At 44.2% G+C, this 25896-nt stretch overlaps 1 protein-coding gene across 3 annotated transcripts in view; it reads right to left on the reverse strand.

Annotated features, from left to right (window-relative positions):
* The window catches only part of mapkap1 (MAPK associated protein 1), a 114052-nt gene extending 93780 nt beyond the window's left edge, over window positions 1-20272 (reverse strand). The window contains exons 1-5 of one of the 3 annotated variants that reach the window (XM_042302710.1): window positions 19831-20272; window positions 15957-15995; window positions 14972-15061; window positions 14570-14718; window positions 2096-2268 (exon numbers count right to left, since the gene is read on the reverse strand). In XM_042302710.1, the coding sequence (XP_042158644.1) occupies window positions 2096-2268; window positions 14570-14718; window positions 14972-15061; window positions 15957-15995; window positions 19831-20110 (731 nt within the window). In that variant the 5' untranslated portion in view covers window positions 20111-20272. Of the gene's footprint in view, window positions 1-2095; window positions 2269-14569; window positions 14719-14971; window positions 15062-15956; window positions 16062-19830 lie in introns of all 3 variants that reach the window. The other 2 variants (XM_042302709.1, XM_042302711.1) reach the window with 2 other exon arrangements.
* Between the last annotated feature and the right edge of the window lie 5624 nt (window positions 20273-25896).

Here is a 25896-nt window from a genome sequence, read left to right on the forward strand (position 1 = left end):
TCCACGGTTGATTGTGTGAACCGTGGAGACTATTCAAGTAAACAAGGGGAGAAATCTTAGTGTTGTGATGATGAGACGCTGGCGATCGATAGGGGAACACATTAGACCAGATATCACAGACAGATGATTATCCATTTTAAATTCAGTGAGTTCAGCAAGTAAACCTGAAATGACAATATTCCTCAATCTTTTGGACTTTCGGTTTCTGCGCTGACCCCAACCCTGGCTCAAATACATCCACTAGTTCGTATTGTTATTATATTGTCATTTTTGTGTTTGTATTTTCGTAAATTATGTTGGTGTATTTTTTGTTTGAGTGGTCACTACTTCCCACAAGTCTAAAAGCATTGAATTACTGGAAGCATAGGCTAGGGCAAGGGGTCCCCGAGCTGCAATTCTATTTCAAATAGGCATATACTTCTCTACCCTGCAACTCTTTCCCGAGGCCTTGGTGTACAAGAGACATGTTATCTTTTAAATATACCTCGTCAAATAATGGACAATAAAAAACTAAGAGGCCGCATAAAATTATATTTGACTCTCAATATTGCAATTATTCATAGAGAAACAACTAAAATGTATGTTCTGAGTCCATGTCAATGCCTAAATCACACCAGAAGACCGATTTTGGAGGTCAGATTTTTGTGGGGTGTATTTAGAAAGAGGAACGTGTCGGTCTTAGTGATGTTTCTGTCAGGTCGACCGATACAGCACACGTCATGGCAGAATGTGCAAAAACAATGGCCACTTAATCCATATAAATATTCATGATGTCTTTCTGTCAGGTAAGTCTACTTTGAAGTTAATATTTAATTGAGAAGGTTTCGGGGGAAAGTCTTTGTCTACCCATAAGATGGTCATCATTAACTAGCATCGATAGACAAATGTGCACCCCAAATAGACAAAACAGCAATATTGTTACATTTGGCTTTTTAAGCCAATAGTGGCTAAGCAGGGGTAGGATAATGTCAATGTGGCTTCTGATTGGATAGAAGGCGGGAGCTATATGTTTATGACAGTTTGCGATGGAACACATACAACAACAAAAAATGCATGTATTTTCAGAATTGCTTGGTGAGATACTCATAGGGGAGCCGAGAGCTATGGTTAGTCCCCTGGGCTAGAGGGAGATCTACCTGATGGAAACCCCTGGGCTAGAGGGAGATCTACCTGATGGAAACCCCTGGGCTAGAGGGAGATCTACCTGATGGAAACCCCTGGGCTAGAGGGAGATCTACCTGACCCCTGGAAACCCCTGGGCTAGAAACCCCTGGGGAGATCTAGAAACCTGGGCTAGAGGGAGATCTATGGAAACCCCTGGGCTAGAGGGAGATCTACCTAGAAACCCCTGGGCTAGAGGGAGATCTACCTGTTAGAAACCCCTGGGCTAGGGAGGAAACCCCTGGGCTAGAGGGAGATCTACCTGTTGGAAACCCCTGGGCTAGAGGGAGATCTAGAAACCTGTTGGAAACCCCTGGGCTAGAGGGAGATCTACCTGTTGGAAACTAGAGGGAGATCCCTGGGCTAGAGGGAGATCTACCTGTTAGAAACCCCTGGGCTAGAGGGAGATCTACCTGATAGAAACCCCTGGGCTAGAGGGAGATCTACCTGATAGAAACCCCTGGGCTAGAGGGAGATCTACCTGATGGAAACCCCTGGGCTAGAGGGAGATCTACCTGATGGAAACCCCTGGGCTAGAGGGAGATCTACCTGTTAGAAACCCCTGGGCTAGAGGGAGATCTACCTGTTAGAAACCCCTGGGCTAGAGGGAGATCTACCTGTTAGAAACCCCTGGGCTAGAGGGAGATCTACCTGTTAGAAACCCCTGGGCTAGAGGGAGATCTACCTGATGGAAAACCCTGAGCTAGAGGGAGATCTACCTGTGAGAAACCCCTGGGCTAGAGGGAGATCTACCTGTGAGAAACCCCTGGGCTAGAGGGAGATCTACCTGTGAGAAACCCCTGGGCTAGAAAGAGTTTATACCATATTTCTTATGTCAAAAATGTATTTTCAAATCAGAGAAAGATATTGAACAAGTGCACACTTGGGGGGGGATAGATAATTGGGACAGGCCATACTGTCAATGGACACTCACTTGAGTTTGGGTTCGCGGCCCTCGCTGGTGTACTGCCAGCAGATGAGGCCAATGAGGTCGTGGACCCGAGCGTTGGCGATGGTCACCACCATCATGGGATGCAGTTTCTCCTGTGCAGACTGCATCGAGAGGTAGACGTCAATTTTTTTGGTTGCGGTTGTACCTACGTGGCCCTGCAGGAGAGAAAGGGGGGAGATAAAGGTAATGTTACACTGTACATTAAACGTCATATTCACTTATCACTCAAATTCTAGCTGAGGATATGTCTGCCTAACTGAAAATAAGTATATAACTGCCATTTAAATGCATGCAAGGATGTTGACGTTATATCTCAGGTTCAAATTGTTGATAATGAAAAGATTCCCCCTGACGTGAATGCACTGTGGACCAATAAGTTACTCTAAATAATTGCTGGTGGTAAGGTCCTCCAGCCTTTCTTTGGCAGACGACTTTCATTGAATACATTACAGTTGCTTGTGGCTTTAAAAAAAAAAAAAAAAAAATTTAAGCCGCAATATAATTTACATTTGTCCTCGTATCAGGAACAACAGGGTACATTATAACTCAGCCTCTGTGTTTAATCGCTTCAAGGGGCTTGATACATGACGTCCCTTTTTTAAGTGTTATAGGCTAATTTCTCTGGCAGAAGATCAGCTCGAACCAGCGTAGAATATATCACCATAAACATACAGGTGGACATACTGGATGAAGGTGGATTTCTACACAGAACACTAACAAAATGGTGGTAAGCCTGCTGCTTAGTTAAAGCCCGGACCAAGCCTCCACCGAAAATGTCTACATGATATGATTGGGTAGACCAGCTGAGATAAAGATCAAGACTCCCATATGCATGTCTGTTGATTCATACGTTTAAGCTCATCTCTTCGGGCAGCCAAGACAAGCCAGTAATTAGAATTAATACACAATATAGTGTCCCTCCCATGCCTAGGAATGAGCCGGTTGAACACAATAGCAGAAAGTGTGACATCATAGAGAGTTACAGCAAAGAAAGGAAGACAATAGTTAGATCAATTTAACTCAAAGGAAAATAGCACCCCAGTGCTTGCATGAAACGATGCACAATGACAAATCTACAAGGAAAACCGTAAGCTGTCAGAAAATGAAAGAGGAGGCTATTTGCGATGCTGAAAACAGGTAGAACTTTGAGGGCCAAGGTGTGAGGAGGACCCAGGGCTGAATTTAATACGCGGTGACAGCACGGTTCAATAAGCTGAGGCCTGGAAATTAATTTGACCCCGGGAGATTTTTGCCAAGTGTCTGAAGAGGAACAGACAACAATTACAGAGGTTTCTTCTAGCAGTTTCTCATAAGACTTTTTCCATCTGAGGAAATGCTTTATAACATTTGATCAACCAGTATTTTAAAACTGTCCACATTACCTGTATATATATATATTATCAGTGTATCAACTTGTGTATCTATGTTTTGTAAAGGATTAAGCACAATAAAAATGTCAACCCAACGTGCTACGCACAGTTCCGACAATGAGTTAATAGTCCTACTGAAAAGTGATACTGTTGAAATCTGAGTTTTTTTGCACAAAAGGAATCAGACGGGGGTAGGTTTCATACCGTTTATTTATCATTTCCACATGCAATCAGAAAGGGAAATCGAGAACAAGTTCTCATTTCCAAATGGTACTTCATTAAATGGGAGCCAGAAATCAGTTCTGCTGGAACAATACATTAGAGGGAAATAGGACGTAATACATTACTGTATTTGGAGAGAAAAAACAACTTCCCTTCAGTGCCACGCAGCATTCAATACATTCCACAATTTATTTATTAAATTACTAAAATTATTTTTTGGGGTAAAGGCCTTTCATTAGCTCCTCCACATAATGGGTTTTATGCACGCATCGTGCTTCCCGTTGACAGCGGCAATTTCTTAAACGACACATTTATAGTTTTTTAATCATGCCAGAAAGCCCGAGTTGCAGGCACTTTTTCTACTGACCCGCGAATAATGATGCATCAAGCGTTTCGACTGACTGGAAGTGCCAAATTATAGAGTCATTTGGACCAAAAACGTAATTTTTCCCATCAAAGGGCCCAGATGTTTTCAGAGGCTCCAGTGGTCCCGGGGAGAGAGAGGAGCGCGTGGCGACGTCATCGGCATGGTGATCATCACAACAGCGCCGCCAGGCTCCGTCTCCGCTCTGTGCTCAGGCCCGTGTTTTCTCCTGACCCTGCATTTGATAAAGGACTTCATTACACGACAAAAGAAAACCATAAAAGATAAGCAGTCACCGTCTAGCCTCGAGTCCATCCTCTTGTCTTACTAAGGAGGAAGAATTCAATATCTACTGGCATATTGCAACTCTGGGGAAAACATAGCAGCACCAAAATTTGAAAGGGAAACTAAAATATAATTTCAGGTGGAATAAATAAATGTTGACATCAGATTTTATGTCCGCAAAATTGTGCTGTGCACTTACCTTAATTAAATACAAAACAAGGCACTGGGTATGCTCTCGAGGTTCAAGACATCATATTTCCTAGGTGTACCAGACCACAATTCTGTCCGTTTGTAAGTAGAAGGCATTCTATTGTCACAACAATTACATTATACAATTCCCCTCTAACTGTGATGTATTACACAGAGAGGGCGATAAGTTTAACCTCCATGGGTCTATCAATTTAATCTCATGGGTTTTAGTACGGTTTCAGAAAGTATTCATACCCAATGTTCCCTCTAAACTGCCCCGAGACAGCAGCGCAGTTCCCCCAGGTCTGCTGTGCAGAACAAATATCACAAGGAGAGAAGGATGAGATTGAAATTCACTCAACTTTCTAGAGTTTTCCTCTCTCTAAGTTATTAACACGTTTCCCTTTAGTGTGGCAATTGCGATCGAATCAACTCGATATTTGCCACTTTCAATGCGATATACAGAAACAAAACGAACTATGCAAGACCTAAGTATGCAAAACTATACAATATATTTTTTTGTTTTAGGCAGAATGCATCAGAGTACAACTCAGCACATACACTACCGTTCAAAAGTTTGGGGTCACTGAGAAATGTCCTTATTTTTTAAAGACATGCACACTTTTTGGGCCATTAAAATATACATCAAATTGATCAGAAATACAGTGAAGACTCTAGCCCAGGGGTTTCTAACAGGTAGATCTCCCTCTAGCCCAGGGGTTTCTAACAGGTAGATCTCCCTCTAGCCCAGGGGTTTCTGAGAATGTTAATGTTGTAAATGACTTTTATTGCTGGAAACGGCTGATTTTCTATGGAATATCTACATAGGCGTACAGAGGCCCATTATCAGCAACCATCACTCCTGTGTTCCAATAGCACGTTGTGTTAGCTAATCAGAGTTTATCATTTTAAAAGGATAATTGATCATTGGAAAACCCTTTTGCAATTATATTAGCACAGATGAAAACTGTACCCGCAAAACTCCAGAATGGTACCTGCAAAACACCAGTCTCAACGTCAACAGTGAGGAGGCGACTCCGGGATGCTGGCCTTCTAGGCAGAGTTCCTCTGTCCAGTGTCTGTGTTCTTTTACCCATCTTAATCTTTTATTTTTATTGGCCAGTCTGAGATGCTCTTTTCTTTGCAACTCTGCCTAGAAGGCCAGCATCCAGGTGTCGCCTCTTCACTGTTGACGTTGAGACTGGTGTTTTGCGGGTACTATTTAATGAAGCTGCCAGTAGAGGACTTATGAGGCATCTGTTTCTCAAACTTGACACTCTAATGCACTTGTCCTCTTGCTCAGTTGTGCACCGGGGCCTCCCACTACCTATTCTGGTGAGAGTCAGTTTGCGCTGTTCTGTGAAGGGAGTAGTACACAGCGTTGTACGAGATCTTCAGTTTCTTAGCAATTTCTCAAATGGAATAGCCTTCATTTCTCACAACAAGAACAGACTGATGAGTTTCAGAAGAAAGTCTTTGTTTCTGGCCATTTTGAGCCTGTAATCGAACCCACAAATGCTGATGCTCCAGATACTCAACTAGTCTAAAGAAGGCCAGTTGTATTGTTTCTTTAAAAATCAGCACAACAGTTTTCAGCTGTGCTAACATAATTACAAAAGGGTCTTCCAATGATCAATTAGCCATTTAAAATGATAAACTTGGATTAGCTAACACAACGTGCCATTGGAACACAGGAGTGATGGTTGCTGATAATGGGCCTCTACACCTATGTTGATATTCCAGATAAATCTGCCGTTTCCAGCTACAAGTCATTGACAACATTAACAAAAAACTAAAAAAAATTGCTTTTCTTTCAAAAACAAGGACATTTCTAAGTGACCCCAAACTTTTGAAAGGTAGTGTAAGCTCAGCATTCAACCCACAAAGCTCATCACTAAGCTAAGGACTCTGGGACTAAACACCTCCCTCTGCAACTGGATCCTGGACTTCCTGGATCCCCCAGGTGGTAAGGGTAGGCAACAACACATCTGCCAAGCTGACCCTTAACACGGGGGCCCCTCAGGTGTGCGTGCTTAGTCCCCTCCTGTACACCCTGTTCACTCATGACTGCAAGGCCAAGCACGACTCCAACACCATCATCAAGTTTGCTGACGACACAACAGTGGTAGGCCTGATCACCGACATCGATAAGACAGCCTATAGGGAGGAGGTCAAAGACCTGGCAGTGTGGTGGCAGGATAACAACCTCTCCCTCAATTTTTGTATTTTTTTAATTAACGGATTGGGTTAACTGCCTGTTCAGGGGCAGAACGACAGATTTGTACCTTATCAGCTCGGGGGTTTGAACTTGCAACCTTCCGGTTACTAGTCCAACGCTCTAACCACTAGGCTACCCTGCCGCCCCTCAATGTGAGCAAGACCAAGGAGCTGATTGACGGGGATGTAGTGGAGCGGGTCGAGAGTTTCAAGTTCCTTGGTGTCTACATCACCAACAAACTATCATGGTCCAAACACACCAAGACAGTCATGAAGAGGGCACGACAACACCTTTTCCCCCTCAGGAGACTGGAAAGATTTGGCATGGGTCCTCAGATCCTCAAAAAGTTCTACAGCTGCACCATCAAGAGCATCCTGACAGGTTGCATCACCGCCTGGTATGGCAACTGCTCGGCATCCGACCGTAAGGCGCTACTGAGGGTAGAGCGCACGGCCCAGTACATCACTGGGGCCATAACAAGACTCCAGTCACCCAAGTCATAGACTGTCCTCTCTGCTACCACTCAACAAGCTGTACCGGAGCGCCATGTCTAGGACCAAAAGGCTCCTTAACAGCTTCTAACCCCAAGCCATAAGACTGCTGAACAACTAATCAAATGGCCACCCCGACTATTCACCCCCCTTTGTTTTTACACTGCTGCTACTCGCTGTTGATTATCTATGCATAGTTTCTTTACCCCCTACCGACATTTACAAATTACCTCGACTAACCTGTACACCCGCACATTGACTCGGTACCGGTACCCCCTGTATATAGCCTCATTGTTACTTTATTGAGTTACTTTCTACTTTAGTTTATTTAGTAAATATTTTAACTCCATTTCTTGAACTGCATTGTTGGTTAAGGGCATGTAAGGAAGCATTTCACGGTAAGGTCTACACCTGTTATATTCGGCACGTGACAAATAAAATTTGAATTGAGGTCAGGCTAACGTAACAGCATGGAGTCGGGCTAACGTAACAGCATGTCGTCGGGCTAACGTAACAGCATGTCGTCGGGCTAACGTAACAGCATGACGTCGGGCTAACGTAACAAAATGGAGTCAGGCTAACGTAACAGCATGTCGTCGGGCTAACGTAACAGCATGTCGTCGGGCTAACGTAACAGCATGTCGTCGGGCTAACGTAACAGCATGTCGTCGGGCTAACTTAACAAAATGAAGTCAGGCTAACGTAACAGCATGTCGTCGGGCTAACGTAACAAAATTAAGTCGGGCTAACGTAACAAAATGGAGTCGGGCCAACGTAACAGCATGTCGTCGGGCCAACGTAACAGCATGATGTCGGGCTAACGTAACAGCATGTCGTCGGGCTAACGTAACAGCATGACGTCGGGCTAACGTAACAGCATGACGTCGGGCTAACGTAACAGCATGACGTCGGGCTAACGTAACAGCATGACGTCGGGCTAACGTAACAAGCATGACGTCCGGGCTAACGTAACAAAATGAGTCCGGCTAACGTAACAAAAAATGGAGTCCGGCTAACGTAACAAAAAATGGAGTCCGGCTAACGTAACAAAATGGAGTCCGGCTAACGTAACAAAATGAAGTCGGGCTAACGTAACAAAATGGAGTCGGGCTAACATAACAAAATGAAGTCGGGCTAACGTAACAAAATGAAGTCGGGCTAACGTAACAAAATGAAGTCAGGCTAACGTAACAAAATAAAGTCAGGCTAACGTAACAAAATGAAGTCAGGATAACGTAACAAAATGAAGTCAGTCTAACATAACAAAATGAAGTCAGGCTAACGTAACAAAATGAAGTCAGGCTAACATAACAAAATGAAGTCAGGCTAACATAACAAAATGAAGTCAGGCTAACATAACAAAATTAAGTCAGGCCCCCAAGCCATTTGTATGTGATTTGAGAACCGGCACACTGGCCAAAAATAGAGTCTAGTTGTATAGTGTATAGACAGCCTTAGTGGTGAAGTGTCTGCTTTAATCAGTTAACACAGTACCTTGAAGTTTAACAACTGGGCATTGAGAACAAACGGTTTACAGTGCATGCCAGGGTATAGCCACTCATGTCATATCACAACCACTCATCCAATCAACGAGTGGACTCATCCAATCGATATGCTCAACAACGAAACATCTTGAAATCATTCATTTCATTTCTCAAGTGATGCAAATCTTCAACCAAAAAAAGAAAAGCCCTCAAACTGTCTCTGGTGCAAAATTAAAAGAACCTGGATGGATGGCGTCCACAACAGAAGAGAAATATGCATCGGAGCCACCATCAATTAATCCTTAAGAAGTCTCGAGAGGTATTTGTTCTGTTAAAAAGTGATTGTGATTTTTTTCTGTCTCCATGGTGATGATGAATCAAATACACAAGACTCCGTTTCACTAATCATCACCATAATTAGTTGGTCCCTGTGTCGCCGGGCTACAGTCTCAGGATGGTTGCTATGGTAATGTCAGGATAGGGAAGCTGGGGCCTTGATGTGTTTTTTTTGTTGGGGGGGTTGGTGTTTGGGCCTTCGACTATGCGTCTGAGGGGGGGTTGGTGAAGTAGACGAGCAACCCCACCCCCAGGCGGACGATGCCGTGTGCACAGGTTCCGATGTCATCTAGAATATGACTCTAGCTGTTCAGGGACTACATTGAAAGCAACTATTAACTATTATTTTTGCTGCTTGCTTTCTCTTTTACGCAGTCTTCCTCCAGTCTACGGAGCAGAGTGGGGTTCAGTCTTCCTCCCGTCTACGGAGCAGAGTGAGGTTCAGTCTTCCTCCCGTCTACGGAGCAGAGTGAGGTTCAGTCTTCCGTCTATGGAGCAGAGTGAGGTTCAGTCTTCCTCCCGTCTACGGAGCAGAGTGGGGTTCAGTCTTCCTCCCGTCTACGGAGCAGAGTGGGGTTCAGTCTTCCTCCCGTCTACGGAGCAGAGTGAGGTTCAGTCTTCCTCCCGTCTACGGAGCAGAGTGAGGTTCAGTCTTCCTCCCGTCTACGGAGCAGAGTGGGGTTCAGTCTTCCTCCCGTCTACGGAGCAGAGTGGGGTTCAGTCTTCCTCCCGTCTACGGAGCAGAGTGGGTTCAGTCTTCCTCCCGTCTACGGAGCAGAGTGGGGTTCAGTCTTCCTCCCGTCTACGGAGCAGAGTGGGGTTCAGTCTTCCTCCCGTCTACGGAGCAGAGTGGGGTTCAGTCTTCCTCCAGTCTACGGAGCAGAGTGGGGTTCAGTCTTCCTCCCGTCTACGGAGCAGAGTGAGGTTCAGTCTTCTCCCGTCTACGGAGCAGAGTGAGGTTCAGTCTCCCGTCTACGGAGCAGAGTGAGGTTCAGTCTCCCGTCTACGGAGCAGAGTGAGGTTCAGTCTCCCGTCTACGGAGCAGAGTGAGGTTCAGTCTCCCGTCTACGGAGCAGAGTGAGGTTCAGTCTCCCGTCTACGGAGCAGAGTGAGGTTCAGTCTCCCGTCTACGGAGCAGAGTGAGGTTCAGTCTCCCGTCTACGGAGCAGAGTGAGGTTCAGTCTCCCGTCTACGGAGCAGAGTGAGGTTCAGTCTCCCGTCTACGGAGCAGAGTGAGGTTCAGTCTCCGTCTATGGAGCAGAGTGAGGTTCAGTCTCCTCCCGTCTACGGAGCAGAGTGGGGTTCAGTCTTCCTCCCATCTACGGAGCAGAGTGAGGTTCAGTCTCCCGTCTATGGAGCAGAGTGGGGTTCAGTCTTCCTCCAGTCTACGGAGCAGAGTGGGGTTCAGTCTTCCTCCCATCTACGGAGCAGAGTGAGGTTCAGTCTCCCGTCTATGGAGCAGAGTGAGGTTCAGTCTTCCTCCCTGTCTACGGAGCAGAGTGGGGTTCAGTCTTCCTCCCGTCTACGGAGCAGAGTGAGGTTCAGTCTCCCGTCTATGGAGCAGAGTGAGGTTCAGTCTTCCTCCCGTCTACGGAGCAGAGTGGGGTTCAGTCTTCCTCCCGTCTACGGAGCAGAGTGAGGTTCAGTCTTCCTCCCGTCTACGGAGCAGAGTGAGGTTCAGTCTCCCGTCTACGGAGCAGAGTGAGGTTCAGTCTTCCTCCCGTCTACGGAGCAGAGTGGGGTTCAGTCTTCCTCCCATCTACGGAGCAGAGTGAGGTTCAGTCTTCCTCCAGTCTACGGAGCAGAGTGGGGTTCAGTCTTCCTCCAGTCTACAGAGCAGAGTGGGGTTCAGTAGGCCAGTGCGTGTTTCCAACTCCTGGGAAGTCCTTGACAAACCAGGTCCCACTAAAAAGTCATTGCTATTGGTGCAGACAGGAGGTAAGAGAAGTATAAACGACAAAAAAATAATTCTGTCAAAGTTATTGAAAGATAATCTTTTTAAATGTAGCAGGTACATTTTTCCTATACAACCCACATTTCAGTTGATTTCCAACTCCGGCAGTAAATTCTCAAGAAATGGCTTATCGTTAGCCTTTTCCTCCATCCCAAACAAACAGATATTGCCTCATTTTGGCCTATATCTTTTCAACAGGTCTAAATTCCTTTAAATCTTCGGCCACTGATTGTGTTCCCATAGAATATCTCTAACTTTTCCAGTTAATGAGAGTCACCTGTAGTATTGAAATGGAGGATGTCAGGTCCTCTTTGGCTGCTGTTATTCCAGATGGGAGATATCTATTTCACTCAGGCATTCACAGCTCATTGAGCCAAACGAAGAGGATCTGAACAGATTACATGGCAAAATGGAGCTCCTCTCTACTCGTGTGTGTAGAGGGACCAGCTTCATGGAGCTCCTCTCTACTCGTGTGTGTAGAGGGACCAGCTTCATGGAGCTCCTCTCTACTCGTGTGTGTAGCGGGACCAGCTTCATGGAGCTGTTCTCTACTCGTGTGTGTGAGACCAGCTTCATGGAGCTTTTCTCTACTCGTGTGTGTAGAGAGACCAGCTTCATGGAGCTTTCTCTACTCGTGTGTGTAGAGGGACCAGCTTCATGGAGCTTCTCTCTACTCGTGTGTGTAGAGGGACCAGCTTCATGGAGCTTTTCTCTACTCGTGTGTGTAGAGGGACCAGCTTCATGGAGCTGTTCTCTACTCGTGTGTGTAGAGGGACCAGCTTCATGGAGCTCCTCTCTACTCGTGTGTGTAGAGACCAGCTTCATGGAGCTGTTCTCTACTCGTGTGCAGAGGGACCAGCTTTGGAACCCATTCGACCGCTAAGGAGACCAAAAGTTAGGAAACTAGACAGGTGAACTGTTCAATTGTTTTCCAACTCCCATCTGACAAAAGGTCCTTGAAGCTAGCTGCCACTCTGCCCCTCCTGCCATGTAGCAGCTTCATTTCAGCCCTTCGTTAAAGGGAAGAGTTGGTGCTGTTAGGTAATGAGCAGATCAATTCTCCCTGTCTGACAGGCGAAACTTTGGGTTCTGTGCCTTCGTACCGAGCCACCACCTCTGAACGATGACAACGTGTGATCAACTGTAGGTCAGAGGTACTCTGAGGACTCCTTTGGAAGTGACAGTCTTAAGTGGTGGGTCTCTTACAGCCCCTGGGGGCCTCTCCACACACGCCTTCGGCCTGCTGTTTCCACTGAGGGCCATGGTTAATAATATCCAATAAACTCAACGTTGGGCTAGCCGGTAGTTTTGGTGGCTATTAACCCCTCCTTGAGGGCAAATGATACATTTCTGTTTGGAGGTGTAGTTATTGTTGAGAGGACATATTAGCTAGTGGGCTGGTTGGGAGGAGGGTACATAGGTCTGGTTTGGGGGCTGGTTTGTGAGGGAGGAGGGTACATTGGCCAGGTTAGGGAGCTGGTTGAGAGGAAGGAGTGTACATTGGAAAAGAAAGACCATTGTGCGTGCCACAGGTACACATCAATAGAGTCAGACACACTGTCGGGATGAGGCTACCCTAAATATAGCTTTGTGGCAAGAGACTACCCAGGTGCTCCCTAACAATATAAAAAGGGCCACATTTTGTGGAGAAGTTAGTCAAAGTGAATAAGAGTCTTATGTAAGAATGTAAAAAGGGCATTGGTGGTCAACAAGTCAGATTACATACAATATAGGTCTTCAAATCTTGATATGTTTGTTTTCTAGAGAATATCAATAGTCCCCCCCTAGCAACCATTATCCTGTCACCACCACAAAACTGTATAAAAACTGGGGGGGTGGGGGTATTATTTCTGAGCAATTGAACAGCGTGTTCGATTATTTTCTGAGATAGCCTCATTTGCATTTTCAAGGCTTAATGATCTCTTGCTCTCTCTCACATTCTCCTTTTAATCTCTACAATCATTTTTCTCCACTGACAAAAGAACCAGGGGATAAAAAAAAAATGTTTTTGAACGGTCTATCTTTTCTATGATTCAGTTTTACTGGAAAAGCTGCAGTCGAGAGAAAGACTTCATTTACTTCCATTGCTCTTGGGGATTTAGTCACTAGTAAACAGTTCTAGGAAGACCTTCCTACAGGAAATGCAAAGAACGGGTTTAAAAAACACTGGGTGGGTGTAGAGGTGGGGGTGGGTGTGGAGGTGGGGGTGGGGTTGTGCGGGTAAAAAGAAGCCCATCACTCTTTGCTCTACCTGTCTACACATTAATCTTAAAACGCAGTTTAATTCGATCTGTGTCCTCCTCCCTGACGCGGCCCGCCACGAGATTCGATTACGGTGACTATACTTTTTAACTGCTGTCAGAGCCGGGCGGGCGAGGTCTGTGTAAACATCTGCCCGAGCACATGGACGCCTCTCATTACCCGGGCATTAAATCAAACCGCCGCAATGAATCTTTATCTGCGACCGACGCCACCCCCGGCTTCGTACACGTAGACCCAAATCAACGCAAGCCGTAGAAAAAAAACACTCATCTTCCCGCTCTAAAAAGTGCAACTGTAAACGTGACGTCTTCGCGACCGGTGTAAGACCAGCTGTTACTGGTGACGGGAGAGACGTGTCTTTGAGCAAACTTGGCTAATCCGCAACATGATGTCACGGAAGAGACGAAAAAGTGACACACCGACTACCTCCTTTGCCGAACGAAAATAACGTATCAATGAAAAAAAAAAAAGAAAAGTGAAGTGGATTTCTGAATCACATTTCACTGATGAAATGTTAACACAGCTCATGTGCTTTTAAGCCCATAAGCCGATGTAGAAAACTGGAGACGAGAGATGGGAGTGGTGGATTATAAAAGGTAATCTGTAATGTAAATATTATTTCTAGTATTGGGGTGTATTGCAGAGGCAAAGGCAGGCTCGTCCCCTGGTTCCTTCAGCAGAGGCCGTCTTTGGCATGAATCAAAGGCTATTTGTTTAATCTGAGCCACCAGGTTGTCTGCGAGCTGCCAAGGCACTTTGCCGCGACCTTTGCTCTTTTCCACAAATCCCTGTAAAAGGCCCGAGCAATTCACCCTGACATTTATTCGACACACAATTCTCCCAGTCTGCTCTTTTCTCTGGATCATGCGAGTCTAAGAGCAAAATGACAGAAATAAGGTCACCGAGCCTTCAGAGACTTTCGCCTGTGCCATTAGCGATGAGAAGCTGCTCCAAAATTGCAATATACATTCGGAGATTGTTTCCAAGTTTTGGAATTACTGCCTAAGTGCTTGTAAATGACATTGCCATAGCAGGGAAAAGGCCTGACGCATCTGGGGAGGAATCAGAAAAAGAAGCAAAATCTTTAGTTTAGAGAGCAGGAACGAACGTTTGCTAGTTCTTTTTTATGTATGTGAAACATGGCACCAAACATGATTTGTCTTTCTTTGCAGCACAAAAAAATAAAAAATACCGTTTCAAGCTTTCGAGATACATTAAGTAATTCCGCGTAGTTTTATACCAGTATCAGATATATATTACCAGACATCTGGGAGCACCTACCTTGCCGTCGAATTTGGAGTATTCGTTGAAAGGGTTGTTGAGCTGCTGGGGGCATTGCTCGAGCCGGAGAGAGAGGGTCGACTTGGTACCAGTGCTCCTGGGTCTATCTTTAAAGTCATTCTTCTCAAACAGGGAACCCAGGTCCTCCGCTGTGACAGAAGCGATGGAGACAGAAAATGAAGTGGAGACATTGGCGGAAACCAAAAGTGATTGAACAACTTACTTATATTCTCCGATGTTATTGATTGTGCCAAGATTCCAAGTCAAACAGGACTTTAGCATTAGGCCTAGATATTGTACAGTATTACATTTCATTATATACAGTCGGCTAGGTTTGACAGTTTCTATAACATGCTATCGGATGTTGTAACATCAACGTGGAGATTGATCAATGTAGCGTACCTGATTGCGAGGACGACCTCTCCTTCCATTGAATGTTTTTGCATTTGATCTGGTTCTGTCGCTCTTTCCTTAACCGTTCAAGTCTTTGAGCTTTAAAAGAAGTAAATAAAACAGTGCTTACAAGTAATGAAACAAAGATTTTAAAAAGCCAGATCAACAAAGTCATTCTTGTCTTTTTTTAAATTATTATTTTTTTATATTTTTTTAACCTTTGTCCGGGTCATTTTTGACCACTGTCATTGGTCAGGGTCAGTTTTGACCTTTGTCAGGGTCATTAAAATTAAAATAAAATTAAAACTTTGTCAGGGTCATTTTTGATCATTGTCATTGGTCAGGGTCATTTTTGATCATTGTCATTGGTCAGGGTCATTTTTGATCATTGTCATTGGTCAGGGTCATTTTTTTTATTTTTTTACCTTTGTCATTGGTCAGGGCTATGCAGCCACACACTTACAAAAGGAGAATGACAACAGAAACTGAAGTTTATTTAAAGTACATTTGACACAGCAGGACACTCTCCCGGTGGACACTGATGGTAAACAACATCTTGGGAGGTGTGAGATATGCTAAGAGGAACACTGGAGGGCGACTAGAAACACTCGCTGGGCCGTGTCAAACCTGTCCGCCCAACACAGATGACTACCCCCACCCTACCCAATGGTTTTTCCTGCAGCGATGGCAGTTACCTGGACGGAGGTCTTCCTGGGACATACAGCTACACTATAGAATTTACACTTTATAAAAAATAGATCTATACAGCTACATTATAGAATTTGAATTAAATTAAATAGATCAATACATCTACGTTATGGAATTAAAATTTAATATAAAATAGATCTATACAGCTACATTATAGAAATAAAACAACTACACAATTCAGGCACTCTTGAGTCAAACAGTCACACTTACATTTTTCTAGAAAAAACATTTTATACCAGGTTTTATACAGACTTGTGTCCCCCCTCCCCTTTATTTTGATTCTTACCAGCCACCCCTGGTTTCTCGCGCCTTTCTTGTTGACGTCCTGGTGAGACAGTCAGCCACTTCAGGTGAAGTCTCGGCAGAAGAACACTCAGTCCCCAAAACACCACTGCTTCCCCAAACACAACAAGAGCCAAGGGAGCCAAAAGGAGATCGTCTACTAGCCAGACTTCAGATGGCCTTTGGACTCCCTCTGATTCTGGCAGTAACCCCAAGCACCTCACAATAGATCAAATTGTGCTCCAGGCATTTGAACTCTCATTGGTTCCCAGTTAATTCCATACAAAGCCACCTTGCACACCTCTGCCTTTGAAGAGGATTCATAGCACACAAGCATCCTCCTGACTCAAGTGAACCCACATCATGGAAATCGTGGAGGTTTATGGCTAGCCTATAGTGCATAGTGTGAACGAGTAACTCAAAATTCGCTTAGCGAGCTACATAACCTTGAGGGTCACGTTTGACACAGCACCACTGTAGAAACAAATTAGGCTATTCCCATCAATTTGGTGGGCTGACTACATTCTCCGTTCACTAAAAATTGGTTACTGTAGCCTATCCCTGTAAGGTTGAAAACATAATATCATGGGCTTGAATCTCACTCCATCAATTGTGTGATCATAAAACATACCTTCGTTGAATAACAGAGGATTCTCCATGACTACTCAATAACATGTTATCCATGGCTCCTCAATAACATGTTATCCATGGCTCCTCAATAACATGTTATCCAAGGCTCCTCAATAACATGTTATCCAAGGCTCCTCAATAACATGTTATCCAAGGCTCCTCAATAACATGTTATCCAAGGCTCCTCAATAACATGTTATCCAAGGCTCCTCAATAACATGTTATCCATGGCTCCTCAATAACATGTTATTCCTCAATAACATGTTATGGCTCCTCAATAACATGTTATCCATGGCTCCTCAATAACATGTTATCCAAGGCTCCTCAATAACATGTTATCCAAGGCTCCTCAATAACATGTTATCCAAGGCTCCTCAATAACATGTTATCCATGGCTCCTCAATAACATGTTTTCCATGGCTCCTCAATAACATGTTATCCATGGCTCCTCAATAACATGTTATCCATGGCTCCTCAATAACATGTTATCCATGGCTACTCAATAACATGTTATACATTATCCATTAGCCTACCTTTACAGATAACCTGTCATTGATAAGCACTTCAAGGTCCTCAAGAGCTGATGTCCATGAGTGAAAGGGTTAACAACAAAAAGGCAGGTCCTTTTTCATTTGGGCAACAGAGCGAACAAAAGGCATAATTTCCATTTACATACAAATCAAGCCCCGGCGACCCCCTGATTGCCATGGCTTCTGCCCACAACTGCTGCGCCAACCGTCCATAAAATCAAGAGAAGAAGAAAAAAAAATGAAAACGTTGTGGACCATGAAGGCGTGCGTCGGGAGCCATGAACCCAAACTTGAATTTGTCCAAGAAAACATATTATAGTCCGTTTGATTTTTGAGACACAACCAATCAGCATTCACTGTACCAAGTACAGCGTGGTTCAATTTATTGGACAATAAGTTCTGAGACCTGAACTTGAAACCTACCAAGAGGAAGGCCACAGGTCCAATACACTCCTTACTTCACAACGGCAGGTAGCCTAGTGGTTAGAGCGTTGGACTAGTAACTGAAAGGTTACTAGATTGAATCCCAGAGCTGACAAGGTAAAAATCTGTCGTTCTGCCCCTGAACAGGCAGTTAACCCACTGTTCCTAGGCCGTCATTGTAAATAAGAATTCGTTCTTAACTGGTTTGCCGAGTCAAATAAAAGGTTAAATAAAAATACGTAAAAAATAAAAAAAACACAATCTACCCTCATCCTGACCCAAACAATTAAAACATTGGTGTGAAATCATTCACAAAATAAGAATCCTTCTCAGTATAGTGGTGCTTTGTTGAATGTACTACAAAGTGGTACTGCAAACCAAACACAATGTATCACTTCAAAGCACTGGGCGAAGCACAAATATATTGGCAGGGGCACCGTTGCACTTTTCTTAAATAATTCCCTATTTCTTGTGGGCTCCCGAGTGGCGCAGCGGTCTAAGGAACTGCATCTCATTGCTAGAGGCGTCACTACAGACCGTGGTTCGATTCCAGGCTGTATCACAACTGGCCCGGCGTCATCCAGGTTAGTGTTTGGCCAGTGCATGCCAAACTAAATAAGAATGTGTTTTTAACTGACTTGCCTAGGTTAAATAAAAATAAATAAATACAATTCTCCTCAAATGAGTTGAAATTTTAAAAACCTTTTGGTCTCTACAAATTGGTATTGGATTGTCAAAACTACAAAAATGTTTTTTTCTCTGGGTCACTTAAGATTACAATTAGAATTAAGAAAATAAAAACCAATGGTATTGACAAAATGGTTGGCAACCAATAGCTAATAGTTGGTTCAACAGCCTTTGCTGAAGACAACTGCAGACAAATGCTTCTTGTAGCCATCAATGTGCTGAAGCTTTCTGCTGGCAATTTGGCCCACTCTTTAGTTGCAAACTGCTATCAATTTGTCAATGTTTGAGTGGTGCCTTCTGACAACTGTTGTTTTCAACTCTGAACTCATCGCTGGCCACTCCAGAACAGGCTAGTGTTATTTCTTGAACCATTCATGGGTGCTTTTTTTAAAATGTTTGTTTGAGTTGTTGTCCTGCTGGAAGGCCCAAAAACCTAGACCCAGTTTTAGGACACTGGGTTGAAAATTGCACCCCAAAAATACTTTGATAATTTCCTAATGTCTTGTACACATTCAAGGTCCCCAGTACCAGAGGCAGCAAAGCAACCCCACAGTATTACCAAACCACCCCATGTATGATTGTAGGGAGGGTGTTCTTTTCAATGAATGCTTCATTTGGTCATTGGTAAACACTGCTGAAAGAGAAAATATCAACCCCCCCCCCCAATTTAACTTTACGAAAACCCATCGAAACGAGCCTAAATGGGGAAATATTCTGTGGACCAATGAAACAAAATAAGAGCTCTTTGGCAATAGAAAAGTCAATGCTAAGTTTACCAATGACCAAATGAAGCATTCGAAGTAAACGCCTAAAAATGTAAACGTCCACCTCTGAAAATCACAAGTCCAGGGACATTAAATGAGCAGCGTGTACCAAGCAGCCTCTGTCAAACACCACTTTCACAGCCACTAGGCCCAACTGTTCTGAGTTCTGCTCGGTGCACCCAACCAAAATAATTCCTCTGGGGTAATATGGTCAATAAACCCCAAGCCTGGGTTCAAATAGTATTTGTTTTATTTCAAATACTTTAGCGGCGCTCGATTGAGCTTGCCTGACGCAAGGGAACAAATGGAATAGTTCCAAAAGTGTAAAACCCCACCCACCTAGCGCTCCAAGCAGGCTTGCTCAAACGCTCAAAGTAGTTGTAAGAAAACAAAATACTTTTGAAACCCACGTCTGATTAACACCAGGCTTTTGTCAGAGAAACTTTTATTTAGTCTAATTGTATAATTATATTTCCCTGGTGGTTTATATAAGCTTGTTCATGGGGTAATACATGTGATTTTCAAAGACAGACTTTACAGCTGGGGTCAATTCTATTCCAATTCATTCAGGAAGAGAATGACATATTGACCACTATTTTCTATGTGGACTTCTGCAATTCATTCACAAGGCTAATTAGGAAGTGACCCCAACCTGCTCTTCACTAAACGTACTGCATTAACCTGTTGTATTGCTGCCTTCTATAACAAAAAGCACCACACCACCGACCAACTAGCCTCTGTGAGTAAAACCACTGATCTGGATTCCACACGGCAGGCCCCAACAGACGGCTCGCTCGTCCACTAACTGGTTCTCCCGCCACAGTCAGAGCCCCCTATTGTTTACCTGTGTTGGAGCGCCGACGGATGCCAAAGTCCCAGCTGGAGGTGATGTCCAATGACTGGGAGAGGTCGCAGCCCGGGTTCTCCCCTCCGCTGCCCCCTTCGCCTAGGGAGCCCGAACCCAGTGAACCCCCGCTGCTGCCGGGCACCGAGGCCAGCTGCCACTTCTCCAGGTCCACGTCGTGGTCGATTAGCACCATCTCACACATGCCCGTGTCATCGCTGGTCACATGGGACTGCCGGATGTGGGCCAAGATAATGGCTGGGTTGTCCAAGAAAGCCATTGTTTGTTTCACTGCTTTGTTTCTGTTTCCCCCTTCGATCCTGTCTGTCTGTCTGTCTGTCTGTCTGTCTGTCTGTCTGTCTGTCTGTCTGTCTGTCTGTCTGTCTGTCTGTCTGTCTGTCTGTCTGTCTGTCTGTCTGTCTGTCTGTCTGTCTGTCTGTCGTCTCTCGCTCTCTCTCTCTCGCTCTCGCTCTCACGCTCTCTCGCTCTCACGCTCTCACGCTCTCACTCTCACGCTCTCACTCTCTCGCTCTCACTCTCTCGCTCTCGCTCTCTCGCTCTCGCTCTCTCGCTCTCTCGCTCTCTCTCTCACTCTCTCGCTCTCACTCTCTCGCTCTCACTCTCTCGCTCTCGCTCTCACTCTCTCACTCTCTCGCTCTCTCACTCTCTCGCTCTCTCACTCTCTCGCTCTCTCACTCTCTCGCTCTCACTCTCTCGCTCTCTCTCACTCTCTCGCTCTCACTCTCTCGCTCTCTCGCTCTCTCGCTCTCACTCTCTCGCTCTCACTCTCACTCTCTCGCTCTCACTCTCTCGCTCTCACTCTCACTCTCTCACTCTCGCTCTCACTCTCTCGCTCTCTCTCTCTCGCTCTCACTCTCTCACTCTCACTCTCTCGCTCTCTCGCTCTCACTCTCTCGCTCTCACTCTCTCTCGCTCTCACTCTCTCTCACTCTCTCACTCTCTCGCTCTCACTCTCTCACTCTCTCACTCTCGCTCTCTCACTCTCTCGCTCTCTCGCTCTCACTCTCTCGCTCTCACTCTCTCTCAGAGTGCTTGATCACTTTAGGAGCCGGGCGAGACGTCTTCTTTTTCCTTCTCCTCTTCGGGGTTATTTTCTCCTCTCCATGGGACATGTGTGCCGGCCTGTTGGGGCAGAGTTAGGAGAGATTAGTGTCTGCCCACAATATGCAATACAAGGAAGGGAAATGATGTATTCAATTCATTAGCCACGCTCTCCATATTTCTTCTGAGGCTAACTAAACACCTGTTTAAGAGCGAAGCATTTTCACCAGTTGCTTTCTTAGAGCAGGGGTGAGCAATTGGTGGACAGACACACCTTTTGTAGGCCTGTGGATCAATACTTTGTTTTTTTAGGAACTGACTGTTGAGAATTAGAATACTAGAATACACAAGGTGCAATTTGGAAATGTGGTTCTTCATCAGCAGTTCTAATGTTATGACAGTCACTGACAGTCATTCAATTAGCCCATTTCAGCAAAACATTTTTAGACTGGTAAGTTAGTCTCGTGACCAGCTACATTACATGATCATGTGGGCATTAATATGGAGTTGGTCCCTCCTTTGCTGCTATAACAGCCTCCACTCTCCTGGGAACATTGCTGTGGGGACTTGCTTCCATGCAGCCACAGGAGCATTGGTGAGTTTGGACACTTATGTTGTGCGATTAGGCCTGGCTCGCAGTCAGCGTTCCAATTCATGGGGTTGAGGTCAGGACTCTGTGCAGGCCAGTCAAGCTATTCCATACTGATCTCGACAAACCATTTCTGTATGGACCTCGCTTTGTACACGGGGGCATTGTCATGCTGAAACAGGAAAGTGCCTTCCCCAAACTGTTGCCACAAAGTTGGAAGCACAGAATCGTCTAGAATGTCATTGTATGCTGTAGTGTTAAGATTTCCCCTTCACTGGAAATAGGGGGCCCGAACCATGAAAAACAGCCCCAAACCATTATTCCTCCTCCACCAAACTTTACTGTTGGCACTATGCATTGGGACAGGTAGCGTTTCTCCTGGCATCCGCCAAACCCAGATTCGTCCGTCAGATTGCCAGATGGTGAAGAGTGATTCATCACTCCAGAGAACGCGTTTCCACTGCTCCAGAGTCCAATGGCGGCGAACTTTACACCACTCCAGCCAACGTACGGTATAGCGCATGGTGATCTTATGCTTGTGTGTGGCTGCTCAGCCATGGAATCCCATTTCATGAAGCTCCTGACAAACAGTTATTGCGCTGACGTTGCTTCCAGAGGCCGTTTGGAACTCGGTAGTGAGTGTTGCAAACGAGGACACAGATTTGTTCGAGCTACGCACTTCAGAGATCCCGTTCCGTGAGCTTGTGTGGCCTACCACTTCACGGCTGCATCATTGTTGCTCCAAGATGTATCCACTTCACAATAACAGCACTTACAGTTGACCGGGGTCAGCTCTAACAGGGCAGAAATTTTACAAACTGACTTGTGCCATTGTGGGCCCCATTGATAATCAGATATCATAAGAGAAACAGCCATTTTCTCTCTCCACCCCAAAACAAAAATTAAATTGCATGAAATGAGTTGTAAAGTTGCAAAATCTTCTCTCCACCTCATGGAAAAATGTGTAGAATTGCATGAAATTAACTTTAAAAAAACATTCAAATATTTGTTGTCGTTCTTGTCCTCACTGTCAAGAGGGGAGCCGCTAAAATGTTTTGCTCCAAGATGAGTTGAGATGTTTTGTGGCCCCTCCCACGGCCATCAAAGTTGCCCACCCTGTTCTAGAGGAAATTAGAAAAAAGGTGGGAACCAAATGTTTAAAAAAAAGATAAGACATTAGGTAAAGAGAGTGAATGTTTGTTTTCGATTCCCTTCTGAATCAGAACACAATGGGAAAACGTTCACTAGGCCTAAAATCTGGTGAAAAGACATGAGCACTAACAAAAAGGATGGTTGATGGAGCCGAAGACTAGAGCCTAATGCAAGGAAAACGTGCCGCACGCCAAGTAAAACCAATCTGTCCGTGGTTACATAACTCTGATCGGCAGTTTCATCTCAAACGGCCTCAGATCAAGCAGAAGACACCCCAAATAGAACAAAGGGAGCGACGGGCACGGAGAGACAGAGTTCTAGGCACAGCGACTGAGTCTAGGTCGAATACAATAAGAATTCCTTCAACAACCAATCCAAAACCTGCAATATGTTAGCTTCCAGTAGAAAAACACAACTGTTAATCTAGCCTACTACTCCAGCACCATCTCACTTAGACTGGCACATAGCATTACATAACTATAGAGCATTGCTAATTGGCTAATTAAAAAAGGTAATTAAATAATTATGGCTTTGCTGAGGGATGCCTAGGTGAAATATGATCTTTGCTGAGGGATACCTAGGTGAAATATGTCATCTGTAAACCATGAAGGAGGCGAAAAATAAGTTCACTCCGTCTGATCAATACCTTGGCTAGAATACGTTCACTCCGCCTAATCAATACCTAGGCTAGAATACGTTCACTCCATCTTATCAATACCTAGGCTAGAATACGTTCACTCCATCTGATCAATACCTAGGCTAGAATACGTTCACTCCATCTTATCAATACCTAGGCTAGAATACGTTCACTCCATCTTATCAATACCTAGGCTAGAATACGTTCACTCCATCTTATCAATACCTAGGCTAGAATACGTTCACTCCATCTTATCAATACCTAGGCTAGAATACGTTCACTCCATCTGATCAATACCTTGGCTAGAATACGTTCACTCCTTCTGATGAATACCTAGGCTAGAATACGTTCCCTCCATCTGATCAATACCTAGGCTAGAATACGTTCACTCCATCTGATCAATACCTTGGCTAGAATACGTTCACTCCATCTGATCAATACCTAGGCTAGAATACGTTCACTCCATCTGATCAATACCTTGGCTAGAATACGTTCACTCCTTCTGATGAATACCTTGGCTAGAATACGTTCACTCCATCTGATCAATACCTTGGCTAGAATACGTTCACTCCATCTGATCAATACCTAGGCTAGAATACATTCACTCCTTCTGATCAATACCTAGACTTGAATATGTTCACCTTGTCTGATCAATAGATGGTAATAGGGCTGCAGGATATGGGCAAAAACTCAAATTATGATTTTTTAAAATCTAAATATTGCGATTTCAATTGCTTTTTAGATCAAAACACTTGGGTTGCCAGGATCGTGAGTTGGATTCCCGAGACAACCAATATGTAAAAACAAATGCACACATAAGTTGCTTTGGATAAAAGCGTCTGCTAAATGGCATAAATATAATTATATGATTGGTGTTGTTTAGCATGACAACGAATAAAAAGCCAGGTATAAGAGTTGTTGTGACAGGGTACTAGGAACCAAAGTGTTGGTCAGTGTTTCCCAGGGGACCCTAATTACATTTGAATTAATGTTACATTCAGACAAAGGTTTTAGAATATGCTTCCACTCTGATTCAGAACGTTGTTGCACAAACAACATGCTGACACCACTAGAGCTAACATTTGCTAGCCAGATTTCCCTTCCTAGCTCCATAATATTTGCAAGTTTTGTGCATTTATTTAGCAAGTTAGCTAGTTAGACATAAGCATGAGATTATTTTTTAAGCACATGTGGATCTTGCTAAGACTAACTAGCGTTTTGCAGAGATAAATTTACACAAACCAATAGTATAATACAGAAAACGTTGATTTATACGAAGAAGCAAAGTTGAAAACAGCTTTGTTTTTGTTTTTTTGACTGCATGCAATGGCTAACAGAAGCATGAAGACTCAAATTGAGAGACTGAATGCAACAGTCAAGCCAACTGTGCCTGCTTTGAGTGACAAGGTACAGGGTTTGGTGTGTGGGAAAGCAGTGAGGAGACGAAAAACAGAATAAACTATAAAAACGGACTGTGTGGCGTTCCCCTCAAAAAAAATCACAGCATCTTGCAATACGGATATTGCAGGTCAATATCACAATTTCGATAAAAATGTGATTAATCGTGCAGCCCTATATGGTAATAGTGTAGCTAAGTCAGGGAAAGGGGGATAGCTAGTCAGTTGTAAAACAATGCATTCACCTGAAATGTGTCTTCCGCATTTAACCCAATCCCTCTGAATAAGAGAGGTGCATTAGCCAACGGTGACAGCTAGTCTTCCTGGGGTACGAGACATTACAGACAAAAATATTTTCCAATTCATATACATTTAAAAACATATCAATTAGACTTATATATACACAGTATATACAGTGGGGCAAACAAGTATTTAGTCAGCCACCAATTGTGCAAGTTCTCCCACTTAAAAAGAAAAATACCATCATTTGCAAATAAATTCATAAATAATTCTACAATGTGATTTTCTGGATTTTTTTTCTCATTTTGTCTGTCATAGTTGAAGTGTACCTATGATGAAAATTACAGGCCTCTCATCTTTTTAAGTAGGAGAACTTGCACAATTGGTGGCTGCCTAAATACTTTTTTGCCCCACTGTATATAAAGAAATCACAACAACTAAACACAGATTTTTTTATATTTTTAATTCTGATAAAAAATAAAGAAATACTAAAGAATAATGTGTGTGTATCTGTCAGTTACATATCAGTACATACTCGGGTTGAGCTGTATTCATATCGTCATATAATCCTTCTCTCATCCTGGGATTTACCTTATTACTGGGTTAGTACACAAGGGTGCGCCAAAAAAAGCAAAGAAAGCCCATTGGGCATCTATTACCAGAATTATAACAAAATGAGCACAAGTAATAGCGAGGCTGCAAGACAAATATGATAATGAGCACAAATGAAAATAAACTAATTGCAAAGACAGGCGATCCCGATCATAACGTGAAACATGTATAGGTAGGAGCTTCCCGAATGTCATTTCTGTTGTTTTTGGACATGTGAATGTGAACGAGAGACATTGTGCAAATGAAACAAAGTTGGCGCGTGCTTGTCTGAAGGAAGAACAGTACTGGCTCTGGAGTACCATGTGTACACGCTGTGTCTATGTGGAGTCTGGAGTCGCTAGGGCAACGGATCTACCTGCTCTGCTTGGCGAAGAGGG

Source organism: Oncorhynchus tshawytscha, linkage group LG20, assembly GCF_018296145.1.
Source record: "Oncorhynchus tshawytscha isolate Ot180627B linkage group LG20, Otsh_v2.0, whole genome shotgun sequence".
Taxonomy (NCBI): Eukaryota; Metazoa; Chordata; class Actinopteri; order Salmoniformes; family Salmonidae; genus Oncorhynchus; species Oncorhynchus tshawytscha.